The 19,969-nt window shown below is 42.0% G+C and overlaps 1 protein-coding gene across 24 annotated transcripts in view; it reads left to right on the top strand.

Annotated features, from left to right (window-relative positions):
* The window catches only part of DMD (dystrophin), a 2,667,987-nt gene that overhangs the window by 2,552,204 nt on the left and 95,814 nt on the right, over positions 1 to 19,969 (top strand). For all 24 annotated transcript variants that reach the window (XM_086387503.1, XM_086387509.1, XM_086387510.1 and 21 more), the window contains 3 exons: positions 10,806 to 11,007; positions 13,175 to 13,260; positions 15,246 to 15,403. In XM_086387503.1, coding sequence (XP_086243629.1) covers positions 10,806 to 11,007; positions 13,175 to 13,260; positions 15,246 to 15,403 — 446 coding nt within the window. The remainder of the gene's footprint in view (positions 1 to 10,805; positions 11,008 to 13,174; positions 13,261 to 15,245; positions 15,404 to 19,969) is intronic.

Raw genomic sequence — 19,969 nt, 5'->3', positions numbered from 1 at the left:
GAAGCTATCACTTTTCAGCTGTATAGCTGCTAAGCGTAAGTGGTTTTTAGAGGACTCCCTGGGCCTATGATTCCCATAGGGACCTGTTGAATGTACCAGAGCTGGAAAGAGGTAATTTGGGGTGGGGGAGTCAGACAGAGGCCGGGTGGAGAAAGTCTTCTGCCTCTTTTTCATCTTCTGTCTCTGCCCTGCCCCATCCCAGAGGTAGTGCCTCCCACTGAGAAAGGGACGACTGTGAAATGGCTTCTGTAGAGTGCTATGGTGTACAGTCCCGTGAGACCCTAAAAGTTCAGTAGAGATAATATGTTGTGCCAGGTCATACTATGAAAAAGCCCCCAAACTGACTAGATCGGACCACCCTTTCCATACTATTCCTCACAGATTTCGGCATTATTCAGTTCTCCTGTCAAAAAGTCTTTCCATTCATGAATGTACCTCATTGTCCGTCATCTCACTGTATGTTAACATTTCCAATAAACATGGGACAAACGGGGGAATCTCATATTATAAAACATTTTGGCCACGAGTGGTTATGACCTCATAACAAAGTTAAGTTCTGAATGTAGAATGTAAAATTTTCACTTTTCAGCTACTGTGCAACTCTCAGCACTTCCTTTCTCAGCATTACTTTTCTCATTTTTGAAAAAGATTTAGGCACGGCAAAATAAGGGTGTATTTATCTAAATTAAGGGCTGGATTTCTCAGGAATGGTAGAAAGGTTCCACGTGGAGTATGAATACAGAATGAAGAGCTTACCTATCCTTTTATTATTGAAAACATGCATGATCACATTACTTAACTGTTCAGTAGATTATTTCAGAATTTCCCCTTAATTTTAGATATGCTTTGGTTTCCCTTCTGGCCTTTTCGTCATTTCTATGTCTGTAAAGCCATGATAAAGAGCTATTGTCTGGGGTCAGAAAACAAAACTTGTCCTGGCTAGCTTTTCCAACCGAAGGTCGTTTCCACTAACTGTTACTTTAATGAAAATTAATGATGTTATCTCAATGATTTCCTGATGCCAGTTAAGAGTTTGAATTACAGATGCCTTAGAAAATATGCCATGCTGCTGCCATTAAGCACTTAGTCTTAATATTTTTTCACTGCACTATCAAAGCTTCAATACTGCAGAAACCTGAATACCACAATGTTATCCACTGTAGAGAGTTTGCTGTTTAAGTCTAGAGCGTCATCATTGGTCTGTAATGTCCCCAGTTTGTAATCGGTTTAATGTTGCATGACTCTGTACTGCCTTTCAAGGCATTGTGAATGAAAATTAAACTCGACAGAAAAGCAGAGACAAAGAGAAAATCTGGGTAAGATGGATTTATAAGCCGGTTCCTATGGCTGATAACCCATTGAAAGTTACAAAGAAGATAATCTGAGTTTTTTCTTTCTCCTACTGTGGTTCTCATGACATCCTATAGGTTTGTGGTGTCTAAAATTAAAAATATAGCCAACTTCTAAGAGCAGAAATAAAAAAGGCACTTAACAAAACCCGTGTATTTAGTTTATTAGTGTGTGGTGGGTTGGAGAGAGCCCAAACCATAGGGCTAAATATACTGCAGTGGATAAATGTGACAGATACTCTGCAAACAAGAAATAGAGAACAATTTGCTTCTGTTCGGCAACTAAATCACACAGTGGAGAAATTTTCTACTGCCTGAAATTGTCTGCATAGAGGCACAATTGTCAGACTCATCCTTCCCACAAGATAGCTTAAAAGGTGCTCCTTCTGGACCCAGGCACCTCACCTTTGGTGAACGTACAGAAAGGTGGCATCAGATAGGGTTTGGTTGCTAAAAACTGAGAGGACCCACCATGTAACATGGCTTACAAATAAATCTACAGTCTCCTGCAGGAAAAGGCTACATACAGGCAACAGTGACAGTCAGGATATGCCTCCATGGCCACTGGCTGCCTCACAGCATGAGTACCTGAGACACCAGTGTAATTATTTGGTCCCTTTTCTGCAAAAACTCTGTTCCCACATGCCATGTATTATTGGGCTGACCAAAAAGTTCATTAGGGTTTTCCCAGAAGATGGGTCAGAGAAACCCGAATGAACTTTTTGGACCAGCCCAATATTGGGGGCTTCCCAGGTAGTTCAGCTCGTAAAGAATCTGCCTGCTATGCAGGGGACCCCGATTCGATTCCTGGGTCAGGAAGTTCCCCTGTAGGAGGGATAGGCTACCCATTCTAGTATTCTTGAGCTTCCCTGGTGGATCAGATGGTAAAGAATCCACCTGCAATGTGGGAGACCTGGGTTCGATCCCTGGGTTGGAAAGATCCCCTGAAGAAGGGCATGACAACCCACTCCAGTGTTCTTGCCTGGAGAATCCCGATGGACAGAGGAGCCTGGCAGGCTATAGTCCAGGGGGTCACAAAGAGTCGGACATGACTGAGCAACTAAGCACAGCACAATATTTTGGAGGAACCCGAGGTCTCTGTTGTTTCAGAATTCCAAATATCTTGAGGACAGAGCCAAACTCAGTTTCTCTGCTTCCATGGTTTGACAGTACCGGTGCCCAAGGAGAGGGGGTTCCCATAATAGGAGCCATTTTGGGCTTCCCTGGTGGCTCAGACAGTAAAGAATCCACGTACAATGCAAGAGACGCAGGTTTGATCCCTGTGTCAGGAAGATCCCCTGGAGAAGGACATGGCAACACACTCCAGTATTCTTGCCTGGGAAATCCCATGGACAGAGGAGCATGGTGGGCTACAGTCAGTCCATGGGCTCACAAAGAGTCGGAAACAACTGAGCAACTAACACATGTTCTCTCCCACTGTAGTCCTGCTTGAAATGTGTCCAGCACCAGGAGTTACTAAGGAAAAGAAGGGTGAGTTCTCAGCCACGATACTCATGCTGTTAAGGAGAACCTTGGAGGTTCCACTCTACAGTTATTGTTGCTTCCATTTCTAGTTTCCATCCTTCTCTTTCCTCCTGGATTTGGAGTCCCTTGATGTGTTCTTTTTACACTAGGAGATCTCTTCCATCAGTTTCTCTTTTCTCACTCAAAGAAAATTCTGCCTGGCCAGGTAGTCTTCTCCCAGCTCCTAATTCTCCTCGGGTTCTTTTATTTTAAGGACCCCCTGCTCTTGTTCCACTAGATATGTTGCCACCGTGTGGTAACATCTTCACTATAGCTGCTGCTGCTGCTAAGTCGTTTCAGTTGTGTTCAACTCTGTGTGACCCCATAGACGGCAGCCCACCAGGTTCCCCCATCCCTGGGATTCTCCAGGCAAGAACACTGGAGTGGGTTGCTATTTCCTTCTCCAGTGCATGAAAGTGAAAAGTGAAAGTGAAGTCGCTCAGTTGTGTCTGACTCTTGGTGACCCCATGGACTGCAGCCTACCAGGCTCCTCCGTCCATGGGATTTCCAGGCAAGAGTACTGGAGTGGGGTGCCATTGCCTTCTCCATCACTATAGCTAGGAAATACAATTCAGAGGCAAAAAATGTTGTCTCCCAGGCAGATGTCGTAGGGATAGTAGTCACTCCTAAACGGACCTTGGTTTCAAAATGCCACAGAAATATCAACAGTCATCCATGGCAAATTGCTGGCTTTTCATCTTAGGCCAGTGACATATAAACTTGCTCTATTAAAGACACAGAGACAAGTGTACCATAGACCACAGTTATGGTGTGACAATGAACCTGATCAGTGGCCCTGGGATTTACTTGTGTTCCTTGAGTGGAAGACACATGGGGCAGAATGGCTCTCACTAATGGCTGCCTGAATTAAGTTCTCATGAATATTAAATATGCATGTGTATAATTACTGCCTCTTATGTATTTCATATACAATAAACACTTCGTACTAAGGTACCTCTGTGCTATTAGGTGTCTCATCGTCCTTTAGTTCCTTTCTATCCCTTTCTGTGTTTAACATAAACATGCTGGTCCTTCCATTTTCCCCCAGCACATCTCATAAATTCTACCCATGTCAAACTAACTTCTATATTTGAAACATCTTAAAAGTTTTAACCTATGATTTACAGATTACTTGATTATTTAAAATGGAATTTAAAACTCTCAAAAGTAAATGTATATTCCATCCAGATTATCCACGTAATCTAGACATTTACATGGAAGCTTCGGTATGAAGAAAATGTATCAGCGATAAATCTGAAGGTCTAAGCAACAACAACAACAAACAACCAAATTTTTGACTTTTCAATCTCAAGGAATTAGGCCCACCAAATTCAACTTCATTTTCCTCAATGATCCAAGCATCCCAATTGTCCCTTCACTCATTTGTAGCTCTACTCACACACACACAATGAGGCCAATAGCTTTTTTTTAACCCATATATATTATGACAGATGGGGTATACACCATCTAAACTTTCTACCACATACCTTTCTACCCAGTACCTTTCACAATCCTTCATCTTCACAATGAATGACCATGCAGTATTCATTCAGATGATGAGACGTCAGTATTCTCCAGATATGACTGGGTGAATATTCCCACAGGGTGCTTTCCCACGCAGGTGCTTACTGACAGATACATCCTGTGAAACAGACTCCAAAAGACATGATGCAGTCCAGGTCACAGTCAGAACTCCCATCTCTTCACCCAGTGTGTTTGGTAGATTAGCCAGCAGTACTGCACATGTCTTGGCTCTTTAAAGGGGCATGAGTCATAGCCAAAGGGAGCACTGTTGTTGTTCAGTCACTCAGTCCTGTCCGACTCTTTGTGACCGCATGGACTGCAGCACACCAGGCTTCCCCGTCCTTCACCATCTCCTGGAGCTTGCTCAAACTCATGTCCATCGAGTCGGTGATGCCATCCAACCATCTCATCCTCTGTCATCCCCTTCTTCTCCTGCCTTCAGTCTTTGCCAGGCAGGGAGCATATTATTCTCTTATTCTAAGCCTCTTTCTAGGTGGCTTTCTTCCCTTCAGCAACAATCTTACCTTTCTTCCTTATTGTTACATTTTAATCCAGTCTCTCCACCACCCCACCCCTGTCCTCCCCACCCCGCAGAGAGTATATCTCCCTGGGCTCAGCCACTGTGCTAGTCCACATTTAGGTGGTAGCAAAATGAGACACACCTGGACTTTGCCTTGTCCTTCTTTCCCCACTTTTTGATAAGGGCTCCCACTGGTTCCAAACAGAAAAAGATGGGGCCGTCCTATCCACTAAGCAACAAAGCATGTGTTACGTTCAGCCCTAGTTAGGTGAGGTGTGAGAAGCGGGTAATTCAGCCCAGGAGTCCTGTGGAACTCTTGCACTTACCTTCCAACTAGCAGTCATAGTCTCTTCTTTCAGGATATTACCACCCTTTAAGACTCTCAACTGTAGCCCCAGTCCAGGGACTACTAGTGTTGCATTGAAAAGGAAAATTACGGTAAACTAGGGGACAGCCAGAAGTTCCCCACTTGAATTATGTTTCTAATTGTAATTGTCCTCACAGATGTAGCCCATTTATCAAAAGTGCTCTTTCCCAGGTTCCTTTGGCTGGAATTCTACCTGCAGGCCAGAGAGGCTGAAACTCAACGGAAGGAGATTCTGAAATTTTAAAGCTTTTGCTCCTCCAACCAAGGAATTTAGTTTCTAGCAAACTAACCATCAGTTTGCCATCCCCTTCTAATCCATTCTTCTGGCTCCTGGAGTTCGGATTCTACCATTTTCAGATTCCAGTAGAAAGTTGTATTATTGATAACCAATTTCAAAGCCTGTACTACTTCAGACCAAGGGTAGCTTGACAACCAGCATCAGTGGTTCATTTTCATCCCTTTTATCAGAATAGTCTTTTCCTTTGAAAAGAATGCCATACCCATATTTTCAGCTAAGAATGAGTTGCAGCCTTCTAAACCATCTCAGTTCTTGCACTAATTGCTTTGGGTATAACAGTTAAGCTCAAGAGTTGATGAGGACTCAAAATGAGAGTCCTTACAAATCTACAGTTCATTACAAGAGAAAGGAGAAGCCTACCATGTACCAACAACATTAAAACAGGGCCACGTGTCACAACCACAGGGTGGGGTCTGGAGAGGCCAAGTCCGAGCTCCAAGTGCCCTCTCTCTGTCAGGGCCAGGACAGGATGCACATTCTCTCTTGGATCAAGAACCACCAGTGTGAGCACAGAGCACTTTAGAAACCAGGGCTCACCCATCAGAGTCTCATCCAGGATTGCTTATAACTGCTGGTGCCCTGGATATCTTCTCCTTATATTTGCTGTTGCTCAGTCTCCCAATCGTGTCTGACTCTTTGCGACCCCATGGACTGCAGCATGCCAGGCCTCCCTGTCCCTCATCATCTCCTGGAGTTTGCCCAAGTTCATGTTCATTGCATCAGTGATGCTGTGCAGCCATCTCATCCTCTGACACCCCCTTCTCCTTCTGCTCTCAATCTTTCACAGCATCATGGGCTTTTCCAATGAATCGTCTGTTTGCATCAGGTGACAAAAATACCAGAGCTTCGGCTTCAGCATCAATCCTTCCAGTGACTATTCAGGGTTGATCTCCCTTAAGATTGACTGGTTTGATCTCCTTGCTGTCCAGAGGACTCTCAGAAGCCTTCTCCAGCACCACAATTTGAAGGCATCAATTCTTTCCCATTCTGCCTTGTCTCCCTACATAGCCAATCCCAAACCCAGTGGCCTCCATGGGCCTCACTGAGACCAGGTAAAAATGGCTAATGTTACTGCTAGCAGTAAACAACTGTGATAACCTGTAACCCATGGCTACCCATAAACACAGTGAGTCACTTCTTTTCACTACTTTGATCAAGGCTCTGCATTGTGTGGCTGGTTTTAGCAAAACATGCCTTGCCAACCTCAGAGTCTCTGGAATTAACCCTCGCAGCAAAGATAACTACATCAAAGCACATTGACTTTCTCGCTAGGCAAAGATTTTTTTGAGAAGTCCTTCAGCCTGAAGGGTAAGCCACCTGTGGAAAGATGTGATGTCCACAACAGCCTCCTCTTCCCACAGACACCTTCTGCCTGGGCCAGAAAGTCAGCAGACACGTAGGAGTTACCCACCCTGTCTGTGTACTACTGAGGTTACGGGATTGTTGATATGTTAACATGGGGTATCCAGGTTGACCCATAGGACAAGCCCAGGGTTGTGTTTGTGTGGGCACCACCAGCCTTATTCAAACCAACATTTTGGTGCTTTTTTTTCCTCCCCGTATTATTGCTAGTAGAAAAGGGAGGGTAGTTTTCTTTTATGTACAGTCTGGAATGATTACCTCTGCCACCCACCTTTCTTCTTTTCAGTACATGCCCCCACCTGTCGTGCCATAATACCCAGAGCAAGTCTCCTCTCTGGTCTCAATTTTTCCCAACTGCCAATGCTTCTGAAAGGGGTTTTCTAGTTCACAACACTAAGGATTCTGTAAAAGACAAAAAAAAAAAAAAAAAACCAGCAAAACTCCTCACTTGTGGCATATATAGAAAAGAATGGCGTGGACATTTAAACCTAGGATGTTAAGAGGGTGAAAAAGTGAAAGCATTAGTCATTCAGTTGTGTCTGACTCTTTGTGACCCCATGGACTATAGCCCACCAGGCTCCTCTGTCCATGGGATTCTCCAGGCAAGAATACTAGAGTGGGTTGCCATGCCCTCCTCCGGGGGATCTTCCCAACCCAGGGATTGAACTCGGATCTCCTGCACTGCTGGCAGATTCTTTACCTTCTGATCCAGGTGATCAGGCACAACCAGCACCTTGGGAACCAATCATTCATGGGATCCATTGCTTGAGACCCCACCCCACCCCGTCCCCTTCATTTTCTGCTTTTCTTGCTTAGCAAAGAGAACCCTGGAGAGCTGGTCATTTATTGTCTTTCCCCCTCTGTTACCCCCAGATGGTCCCTCTGCTTCACTGGCATCCAAACCTCTAGCATTCTCTACTGTCAAAATAATTTTTGAAAGAAAAGGTATATTAGAACATACTTGGGGTTTTTTTTTTTTTTTTTATAGCTTTGAAATATATTCCCTAGCGAATACACTAAAGGAGATATATTCTTCCCCTAAATGGAAATTCCTAGCTTGAGGTAAACGGATAGTTTCACAGAATTGTGGCTGCTGGTTGCTTGTTGAGGCTTCTGGAAACAACTAATCATTATGTTTAATGTTTCATCAAAAAAATGCCAGTGTGTTCTCCAAGATGCTCATTTCACACAGTTAAGTATATGTTTGTGTGGCAATTACATTGCCCCTATTGATTTTCTCACGTCTTTGCAAGTCCATGGTATCGGCTGTATATACCTCAATATGAGTCTTTTACCAATTATTCCGTGAAAGTGGAGTTCTGTTTGGTATGTTAATTTAAGGAAAATGTGTTCTCCAGTCTTCTGTGATGGATCATTATCGTGTTTAATGACATTTGGTTTTAGCAGAGCACACCACACAGTATTTCTCATCCCAACTATGTCATCTCCTGCTCCTATGATTTTGGAGCAGTTGCTTTGCACCCCTCTGGAGCTACTGATGCTCCTAATTTCCTATTCTGTGTGTTACCCATTCACCTGTACAGAGAGGAGAGTAGACCCCATAAAAAGAGAAGAAATGCCATTTTGCTGTTGGTTGTTCATGTCCATCACACAGGGAAATTGGACTCTTCATACCAAAGTGAGTCTTACAGATTCTCACTTGTTAGCTCTTATATCCATGGATATAAAGCAAAATATCTATCATGATTAAGGGAAAGTAACAACAACAACAAAAAAACAGTAGAGAAACTTCAAACCACCCACTGCTTCCCTCAATATATAAAGAAACATGTTGGGAATATTGGTATTTGGAGGAAGTCTGGTCTTCTTTTCTGCTGATGAAAATGGTGTGCTGATTACGTACACCTCAAAACCTGTCCTGAGAGGAAGTCATGCACATAGCAGAGAGGATGAAAGTTGTCTCTCTCTGGTCTCCCATACAGTCCCCACTCAGCCTTCCCTTCCTCCTGTCCCCCTACCTCCTTGTATTTTTTTTTTTTTAATCTGTTTTCTTTTTCCTACCTCCCTCCATTTCAAATCAAGTTATGTTTTTTCTGCCACTTGAAGCACAGTCTCAGCTTCCATATAAAGAGGTCATTCCTTTATCTTGAGAGTATTTTTAAGCAAAAGAGTGGGGAGCTTTGCTTTGATAGGATGAGTGCTCCATCAGGGTATTGTAGGGAGACTGGTCCATGAACATAGAGAGGGCTTTACTCACTGGGATGAAAGACAAAGGAAAAAAAAAAACAAAAACACTCGCATCCACCATGAGGTCTCTTCATGCTTCCAGGGAAACTTCAAAAGGGTACTATTTTCCTTTTTGAAAAGAGAAAAACGTGCAGTACATAGGTATTAACCTACACAGGTATTAACCACTATTTTGGGGTTTTGTCCTTAACATTTAATTAGAACTAGCCACAAACAGTAACTAGGAAAATGCATTAAAGCCTTAAATTTGCATCTGTTTAGTACAGGGCAGCCTGTTTACTGACTGGCATGGCTGTGTTTATCTGAAGTTATGTTTAGAATTTTGTTGCCTCCTCCCCCAGGATGCGTGAGAAATTTACTTAATTACCATTGACTCTCTCTTTCTCTCTCAAAGGACTGAGAATGCAGACCAGAGCTTAGCTGTATAAGGTCTCATAAAAGCAAAGCTGTTGCATTCTCAATTTGGCTAATAAATTGACTTTAGAGAAAACCATCTTCCTGGGACCCTTGGTAGTAAAGCTTATGATTTGCTGATGTTGGACAAGGTTGAGGTTTCACTTTTGATACGTTTGTCTTTTGGTATACCATTAAATACCACCTTAGATGATGGAAACCTCCCACTTCCCACCAAACTTACAAAGTTCTTGTCCTGTGCTGTGCTCAGTTGCTTCAGGCATGTCCAACTCCTTGCAACATCATGGACTGTAACCCAACAGGCTCCTCTGTCCATGGAATTCTCCAGGCAAGAATACTGGAGTGGGTTGCCATTTCCTTCTCCAGGGGATCTTCCCAAGCCAGGAATCGAATTTCACACATCTCCTGCATGAAACACATAGTAGGTGAAAGGAGAAACAAGTGAGCCTGACATCTGAAAACTGGATAGGTGACGCAGTTATTTAGTTTGTCTATAGAAAATTTTAGTGACGTTGAGTATTTTTCACCTAGTGTTAGTGTAGCAAGAGAAATTAGGAGGTGACTGATATTTCAAGGAGAAAAATACTTAATCATTATAAATGCATAGCTGGAAATCGAGTTTATACAACCCTAACCATACAGATTAATCAAACTGACCTTCTCTGATACTAATACAAGAAAGTACTGTTAGGAACCTTTGAAAATCTCTAGTAAAACAGTTTTTTTCCCCCCGTGATTTGGGTGGAAATAACTCTGTTCCTATAGAACACTATGGGTCCCTTTAATTCCCCAAAATTGCCCAATAGTTACAACATAAGTACTGTCTCTTCACTCACTTCTTCACCCGTTGCCAGTGAGACTTCAGAACAACCTCTGAGCTTGTGAATAAGTGAATAAGTGAAAGTCGCTCAGTCGTGTCTGACTCTTTGCGACCCCATGGACTACACAGTCCATGGAATTTTCTAGGCCAGAATACTAGAGTAGGTAGGCTTTCCCTTCCCCAGGGGAATCTTCCCAACCCAGGGATCTAACCAGGGTCTCTTGCATTGCAGGTTGATTCTTTACCTTACTCATCAAACTCATAGCCAAGGGGTGGGAAGAAGACACTTCAGTAAGAGAGGGTAGGGTTCGGGTTTGGTGTTCACTGAAGGGTACAAGACTGTCCTACTAGGATCGTCAGAAACAGTGACAGAGGGTTTTCCCCTTGAAATGACGGATGATGTTCTGTGGCTCTTGCAGTGGATCTTTTGAGCCTGTCAGCCGCATGTGATGCCTTGGACCAGCACAACCTCAAGCAAAACGACCAGCCCATGGACATCCTGCAGATCATTAACTGTTTGACCACTATTTATGACCGCCTGGAGCAAGAGCACAACAATCTGGTCAACGTCCCTCTCTGCGTGGATATGTGTCTCAATTGGCTGCTGAATGTTTATGATACGTACGTATGGCAGGCTTTCTCCAGACTCTACCACGGGAGGTTTAGTTTACAGAACGGTGACGGTGTAATTAGCATCACAGTAGGGCATTGGTCTAGAAATATGGTCCTCAGGATGAAAGTTTCATGAAGCCGTGTGACCAAATGCTATCCCTGTGATTAAACATTTTTGCATTTAATGGAACCAAAAAAACGTTTTGATATGCTGGGAGGTAAAAAACTAGGATGTAGATTGCACTCAGATTAGAAAGCAGACAAAACCTCGAGATACTCATTTTTCCAGTAGTAGGATGAGTCAGTGTGTAGCCATTGGTTCTTGCCCTTGCTAGCCTGTGTATCTTGACCACCCTCTTTGGGTGCGGCTCCTTCTACCCAAAGAGATGTGCTCCTGGAGGTGTGACACTCCTGTCCCCAGCTCCAAATAGTGTTAGCTGATACTCAAGAGATTTTTGCAGAGGAGTGTGAATGGTTATGAAAAAAAAAAAAGCCCTTAATGCAGCAAATTCAGATCCTCAAACCGAGGAATTCTATTTGTTTTTGTTTTTGTTTTTTAATATATATAAATAAGGATTGACGAAGTTTTAGTTTGGCACCTCCGTTCATCCCTCTATCTGAGAGAGTGCTTGTTTTTATCTTTGGGATTGCTGCCCACCCACCCCCCCCCCCCGTTTTGTCTTGAGCTTAATGAAGACAACTGAGGAAGGTATCAGCAGGAATTGGTCTTAATTTCAACTGAATTCTTCTTAGACATCAAACTCATTATATGCCTGATTTCACATGTCAGCAAGAACATATTCCGCATTTAGAAATCTGGGAAGCTTTTCTGAAAGGAGTCGCATAGCAACTATTTTAGTTTTGCCTTTGCTGTAGATTTCTACTACCTCCTGGATTAAAATGTATACCTTTTTTTTCTTTGTTATTTTGCTAAGATAGTGCTTGTTAAATTCCAAGGCTATTGAATTCTCATCATTATCTACCAAGCCCTTGATCATGTCGGATTTTAATTGCAGATTATACTTACATTTGCTTTGAGAAGGGTTTCTATTCAGGTCTTCCCTCAAATATATTTCAGCACCCATTTTCTTTGCAGATGATGTACGAATGAATTCTGAGTATATGACTTCCCTTCTCTATGCCTGAAAATTATTTGGGGACAATGTTAACTCCTTGAAGACCTGAGTTACAGTATAAAATTTGTGAAACTTTTGATTTGCCTTTTTAAAGAGGGAAAATGGTAAAAACTTTCCAGTGATAATACTTTTTCATGAATGTATTAGGACCCAGGATTTCTGTTTGACTAACATATTTAGTAAATTATACCAGTTGCAAGCTGAGCATATTGTTCACTAAAAGTAACCACTCTTGAGACCTATCCTTTGCAGTTATTCTATAGACTTTTTTTTTGAACCAGGATATATGGTTCAGTTGTTTTTCATAACAAAATAAAAGTTGAAAATGATCAAAAGACAGGTTTTACAAAATGAAAAACTTGTGCCTTCCCCATGGATACAATGAACTTGTTAATAAATTTGTATGCAAAGTAAAAGCATATGTATGTTAAAACATTGTTATAGCAATAGGATATTTTAAAATTGCTCCTTAAGATCATCTGTTCCAATGCCCTCTAATAGATTGTATCATATTTTTTCTTATAGAGATAAATGTTCATATTTTATACTATGTGTCTTGTGGCCTGAAGTGACTAATTTTCTTCTCAGTAAGAGGCAATCTGATGAAAAGCTAAATGAGTGTTGAAGAGGGCAGAACAGTTAGTTGCTGGTAATTTTTTGGCTTCAGTAACCAAAGTGGATAAATTGCTTAGCACATACTAGTAATTCTTCCCCTTATCTATTTAAACCCAGGTGGCTCTCCGAAGATAAATAAAAGAATCTTTTTCTTATTTTATGTAGAGAAATGCTTACCATTCGAGTAAGGTCTTTTAGAAACTGAAAACTTGGTAAATGTTCACCGGTCAAGTTGGTCAGATTTCCATTTCATTCTAGGTCATCAGCCAAATAGATAATGAACTCAGAAACGTTAATGATCTTAATAAAACAATGGTCAATAGAGTTCCTACATCCAAGTTTTTTTTTTTTTTTCCTTAACTAAGAAGTGTTTATCTTTCAAGAAAGTGTCAGTAATTGTTTTCTGCTTTGATTATTCATAATAGGGGACGAACAGGGAGGATCCGGGTCCTGTCTTTTAAAACTGGCATCATTTCTCTGTGTAAAGCACATTTGGAAGACAAGTACAGATGTAAGTCATGTGTACCCTTTTATTAATGTTGGCTAATTACCCCAGTTCTAGATGGGGAATGACACAGTGTTCTTCATTGACAGCAGGTTCCTCGTGTAAGATGTAAAACTGCTCTTAGACAGGCATAAAATTTGGTTTGTGCCGTTCTCTGTCAGACATGAAATTGTAGGTATTTAAGTAGAGAACGAGGATTAGCTTCTCCAGTACGAGTATTATTTTACATTACATCGACTGTGTCTGAATAAAACACATGTTCCTCGGGGATAAAGTCTGATTTCCTAACCCCTTTGTCTAAGTCAGAAAAAATAAATGTGAAGGTTTAATCCCTGCACATGCCTCATCTTTGGATTCTTATTTAAAGAGTACTATCTGGCATTCATGTTCAACAAACCTTGTTTATTTTATAATCATCTTACTGCGAATTGTACTGACATATCCAATTCTGTGATGTGATTAACGTTTTATTATTTGAGAGACAGCTTGCCATTTCTTACAGGGTAAATATCACCTTACAGAATTTCCTTTTGACTAGCCATTGGGCTCTTCTGTGTAAAATTTGTAAATCCAAATTAAAAGCAAATGCTAGCAGAGGGATGGTTGAGGTGACGAAGCAACCGTTCATTCCCATTGTGAAGGCATGTACTTGTTTTTCCCCTTTAAATGCTCATGAGAAATCTTTTCGGTAGGAATATTAAACAAACCTAGTATATCTTGTCTTTTCTCTTTTCCCCTAAGGCCTAGCCACACAGGGATGTAGAGATGTGCTGAGCTTAAGGATAGGCAGAAGATAAAAGAGATTGAATTCCTCCAAAGCCATTCTGTGTCCTACTGCTCATTTCCCCCCTAGGAGTAAACCACAGAATACACAAGCTGTTTTAGCTCTCACTTTTATGTACTTTCCACTTGAGTTTTTCTCATCCTAAGAACCCAAGAAAAAAGAACAGCTTTCGTTAGCTGTTTGAAAATATGTTTTGGATGAAACAGAATATTTCTGTGGGCTTTCGTCCTTTAAATATTGTAGCTACTTGTTGTAGGTTAGCTTTTACTCTGAGCTTGCTAATGGTAAAGTACCAGCACATCATAATACTTACTTGATAAACCAAGGACGCTTCCAGCCTGTGTTTCAACTATTATACTAAGAGGGAACAGGTTGGAGGTTGGCCAAACAAAAAATATTAACTTCAAACTGGGATGTTTGAAGGTAATTCATAATTTTGAAATTTTGTGGATGTACTGGAGAGCTGGGGGGTTGGTGTGTGGGAGATCTCAAGTGTTGTCACTGCTATCTGAAATAAATATCCCATTCAAACATTGAATTTCTGAAAGTTTAAAGTATGCATATGAGTAGGAAAAGCTTTCATGGATTGACTTTCTTGGCAACTTTTATTTAAATATAAGATAGGATTAAAATAATTAGATTTCTGAGATCAAAAGCTGTTACAAGTGTTCAGTGCATTCATTCATTCTGTGAATCCACCTACTTGGGGCACCTGCTGTCATTCAGGGGCTGCTCTTCTGCTCTACCCATTTCTAGCACACAGTTGCTGTGTGGTCCCGATTTTGATATATTCTGGGATCTGATGTCCACAGGGGATAGCTCTTTGGGCCTGCTCTATGTTTCTTAATGCTAAAACATTTATTGTATGATGGAGGTCATGTCCTATATATAAACTATTTTCCAAAGGATTATGTTCTGGCTTAGGAAAAAGTCACATGTCAGAACTGTATGTAAACTCTCATTGCTTACAGGGCTATAGTTTACTTAAACATTGTCACACTTCATATATACACAGTGGTGATTAACTTGATCCATAAAAGTAATAAATGTGCAGATTAGTGTACAGTAGAAGCAACCCATCTGGGCAAGTAGGGAACCCCTCTCTCCTCTTGAGAATTGGTACTGGAATTGAGTAGGTGGTTTAGTTGTGCTGGCATCTACTTGGTGCTACTTTTTGATTGTTGGAATTCTCTTCTTCCTCCTGTAGACCTTTTCAAGCAAGTGGCCAGTTCAACAGGATTTTGTGACCAGCGCAGACTGGGCCTCCTTCTACATGACTCTATCCAAATCCCAAGACAGTTGGGTGAAGTTGCATCCTTTGGGGGCAGTAACATTGAGCCAAGTGTCAGGAGCTGCTTCCAATTCGTAAGTTATTTACCTTCTTGAGTACCCTATTTATTCTTTTGCATTTTGGGAATTAATGGAAAAACCACGGAACTGTAGTTTCTCACATTAGCTCTCCCATAGGCAGGTAGGTAGGGGATTTTTGAAACCTCTGTGGGCAGTGGCTTCTGGAACTGTGGGTTTGGGGAGAGAGGACAGTGCACAGGAAGGGAAAGAAGTCTGTGACCAGAGCCAGAACCACACGGGCTCCTAGGATGTTGGTGGGAACGTGAATCTGCAGTGATTCAGCTAGGAAAGAAAGAAATCTCCGGCCAAAGACATCCTTTGTAAAACAAGAAAATGACCTCTGTAGGTGAGTTTCATGGTCTCTTACTTTTTTCCCTAACCTAATTCTGTCATCATAACCTTCTTTTCAGTAACTGTTGGTAAACAGTTAACACAGCTATCATTTTTTTAAGCTTTCCTATTGTAATGCCAAAGAATGTTCAAACTACTGTACAACTGCACTCATCTCACACGCTAGTAAAGTAATGCTCAAAATTCTCCAAGCCAGGCTTAAGCAATATGTGAACTGTGAACTTCCAGATGTTCAAGCTGGTTTTAGGAAAGGCAGAGGAACCAGAGATCAAATTGCCAACATCCACTGGATCATTGAAAAACCAAGAGTTCCAGAGAAACATCTATTTCTGCTTTATTGACTATGCCAAAGCCTTTGACTGTGTGGATCACAATCAACTCTGGAAAATTCTTCAAGAGATGGGAATACCAGATCACCTGACCTGCCTCCTGAGAAACCTGTATGCAGGTCAGGAAGCAACAGTTAGAACTGGACATGGAACAACAGACTGGTTCCAAATAGGAAAAGGAGTATGTCAAGGTTGTATATTGTCACCATGCTTATTTAACTTCTATGCAGAGTACATCATGAAAAATGCTGGGCTGGATGAAGCACAAGCTGGAATCAAGATTGTCAGGAGAAATATCAATAACCTCAGATATGCAGATGACACCACCATTATGGCAGAAAGTGAAGAAGAACTAAAGAGCCTGTAATGAAAGTGAAAGAGGAGAGTGAAAAAGTTGGCTTAAAGCTCAACATTCAGAAAACGAAGATCGTGGCATCCAGTCGCATCACTTCTTGGCAAATAGATGGGAAAAAGTGGAAACAGTGGCTGACTATTTTTTTTGGATTCCAAAATCACTGCAGATGGTGATTGCATACATGAAATTAAAATATGCTTACTCCTTGAAAGGAAAGTTATGACCAACCTAGACAGCATATTCAAAAGCAGAGACATTACTTTGCCAACAAAGGTCCATCTAATCAAGGCTATGGTTTTTCCGGTGGTCATGTATGGATGTGAGAGTTGGACTGTGAAAAAAGCTGAGCGCCGAAGAATTGATGCTTTTGAACTGTGGTGTTGGAGAAGACTCTTGGGAGTCCCTTGGACTGCAAGGAGATCCAACCAGTCCATCCTAAAGGAGATCAGTCCTGGGTGTTCATTGGAAGGACTGATGTTGAAGCTGAAACTCCAATACTTTGGCCACCTGATGCGAAGAGCTGACTCATTTGAAAAGACCCTGATGCTGGGAAGATTGAGGGCAGGAGGAGAAGGGGATGACAGAGGATGAGATGGTTGGATGGCATCACTGACTCAATGGACATGATTTTGGGTAGGTTCCAGGAGTTGGTGATGGACAGGGAGGCCTGACGTGCTGCAGTTCATGGAGCTGCAAAGAGTGGGACACGACTGAGCAACTGAACTGAACTGATTGTAGTTTTGACATTCATCTATTCTTCCAAGGGCTGCATGCTGCCCTTCCGTAGGCTTACAACCAAGTCGGAGGTTCATGCTTCCATTCATGTGTGTCAGTAGGTCGGCACACTCCTGTCCATTCTCTTTTGCATCCTGCTCCAGTGCCTTTTCTGCTTTTTCATCCATGTCCCTGCAAATATCCTCTTCCTCCCAAGTGCCTCGTCACTTCATGGATAGACATTTAGGTTGTTCCCCCTTTTTGGTAAGATAGATAATGCTGCAGTGAACATCTTTATGCAGTTAGCTCTTTTCTTTGATTCAAGTTTTTCCCTTAGGATAAATTCTCAGGAATGGGATTACCAGATATAAACAGTTTTCTAGCTTTTGATAAGTATTACCACATGGCTTTTGGTCAAAAGATGCTCCAATTTGTAATACCACCAGTACTCAAGGAAGAGATATTTGCAATTGTACATTATTTGCAGTGTTCTTAACGTTTTTTAAATCCTAAGAACTACAGATGTATGGGGTTTCTCATTCCATTCTAATCTCATTACTGACAGAACTAGGTGAATAAGTAACTGGGCTAGACCTGTATATAGTCTTACCACAGACTCAGATAAAACTATAGAAGGCTTTGTTGGCAGAATATTTACACATTTAAAGCAGTTATAGCATTCACTTAATAGTTAACTGGGCAGATTAAAGAAATGCACATATATGAAGGCTGCTTACATATACTGTTCGGATTGTTTTGCCCAAATTATGGCAAATTAACTACAAAAGTAAAACAGATGTGGAGAAATACATGTATTTTTTTTTCACCTCATACTCAAATCTCCCAAAACATGAATAGACTATCACTTTCTCTGGGTTTTTTCTTATGTGTTGCTGTATTAGCATTTCTCCTCTAGAACATAGACACAAGTAACTCCCATACAATGAGGATGAATGACCACAAATAATCCAGATTCATTTTTTTTTCCAAATCCTATTGCAAAACAACTTGCAGTGACCTACTTTTTCTCCCTCAGTGTTGTTTTCTCTTTAGTCAAGTTTCAGTGACTTTTTACAGTCTTACTGTGAAACACACACACACAGAGTGTTCATATACACATATATGTGTACAGTTGTGTGTGTCGTGTGACTGGGGGCTGAGTGCAAGGGTCAGAGCACACACCTGCTGACAACCATCTGTATTCAGTGATGGTTCCTGCCTTGAAGTCAGGTGGGCTGGCCTCAGGGCCGCTGCAACCATTATCTCATTACCTTGCAGGACTGACATTGCCACCTCCCCTGGACTCTGGTTCTTGCTGTCTTTTTTTTTTTTTTAATCTGACATATAACATGTAAATTGAAGGGTTGGGACATATTGATTTGATACATTTCTATATTGTAATAAGATTGCCATTGTAGCAGTAGTTAGCACTATCAGGTCATAGAATTACCATTTCTCTTTCATGGTGTGAAGAAGTAAGCTCTAGCCTTTGACTGTCTTGAACTTGGTGGTCAGGACCAGAGGCTCCTGAGCAGAAACTCTGCTTTCCATTGGGCTGTCTTCTCATCAGGAGCCAGGTCCGTCCCTGTCAGCCCATTGCATTCTGCTGTGGGATACCTGCTTTTTTCACTCACCTGCTGCCTCTTGTTTCACCACATCCCTGTAACAGCTACACTCTATTTTCAGCATTAGAACCCTGGCAGCTCAGACAGTAAAAATATTTGCCTGCAATGCAAGACACCTGGGTTCAATCCCTGGGTTGGGAAGATCCTTTGGAGAAGGGAATAGTAACCCACTCCAGGCAAGTAGCAAGTATTCTTTCCTGGAGAATCCCATGCACAGAGGAGCCTGGCAGGCTACAGTCCATAGGATCTCAAAGGGTCAGACATGACTAAGCGACTAAGCACGCACAATCGCTGTATGACCCCATCCTTAGAAATCTCCCATTTCTTTCCCTGGTTCACGGAATAGCTCCTGATTTCTCTGCTTCACTCTCAGACCTTTCCTCATCTGTCTCCATAGCTGCCCATGGTTTGCTTTCACTACCAAGTAACAGCTTCTCACTGCTACTCTTTGTACTGACCATGCTTGTGTACATAATATTGTTATGACTGCTACTGATGATAGTATTTTTTAAGCTTTGTTTGCACAGTTCTCTCATTTAATCTTCCCCAACCCTTTGAGGAGAATAGAATTGGCAGGCTTGGGTTCAGGGTTGTTTTTATTGTTGTTTCAGTACGTGAATAGTTTATCAGTGGCCCCTGCATTGCATTTCTTCAGCTGGTGGGAGAGTCTGATTCCTAGTCCAGCGAGCACTTCCCTCTCCTCCCCGCTGGGTCATGTTTCTCCTCATCCCCAAATACACTCTTTTAAAAAATTTTATATTTATCTCATTTATATTTGGCTGTGCTGGGTCTTCACTGCTGCATGGGCTTTTTTCTAGTTGGGGCGATGGGGGCTTCTCCTTGCAGTGACTTGTTGCGGTGGCTTCTCTTGTTGCATGGCACAGGTTCTAGGCACGTGGGCTTCAGTAGTTGCAGCTCCCAGGCTCTAGAGCACAGGCTCAGTAGTTGTGGCACATGGGCTTAGTTGCCCCACAGCATATGGGATCTTCCCAGACCAGGGATCACACCTATCTCCTGCATTGGCAGGCCAATTCTTTACCCCTGAGCCACCAGGGAAGCCCAGTACACTCTTTTTGATATTAAGACTCTCCAGCTTCCCAAGGTGAAATAACAGGCATATTTTCTAGGTCTCTGCCAAAACACAAGATGCCATAACAAAACAGGGAACATAGGAGCGTTGGGGAGAAGAGGATGCCTCATTTTAAGA

Source organism: Bos grunniens, chromosome X, assembly GCF_055505025.1.
Source record: "Bos grunniens cultivar Pamir isolate PY7600 chromosome X, Bosgru_T2T1.0, whole genome shotgun sequence".
Taxonomy (NCBI): domain Eukaryota; kingdom Metazoa; phylum Chordata; class Mammalia; order Artiodactyla; family Bovidae; genus Bos; species Bos grunniens.
The sequence above is the reverse complement of the archived record's forward strand: the minus strand, read 5'-3'. Positions and strand labels throughout refer to the sequence as shown.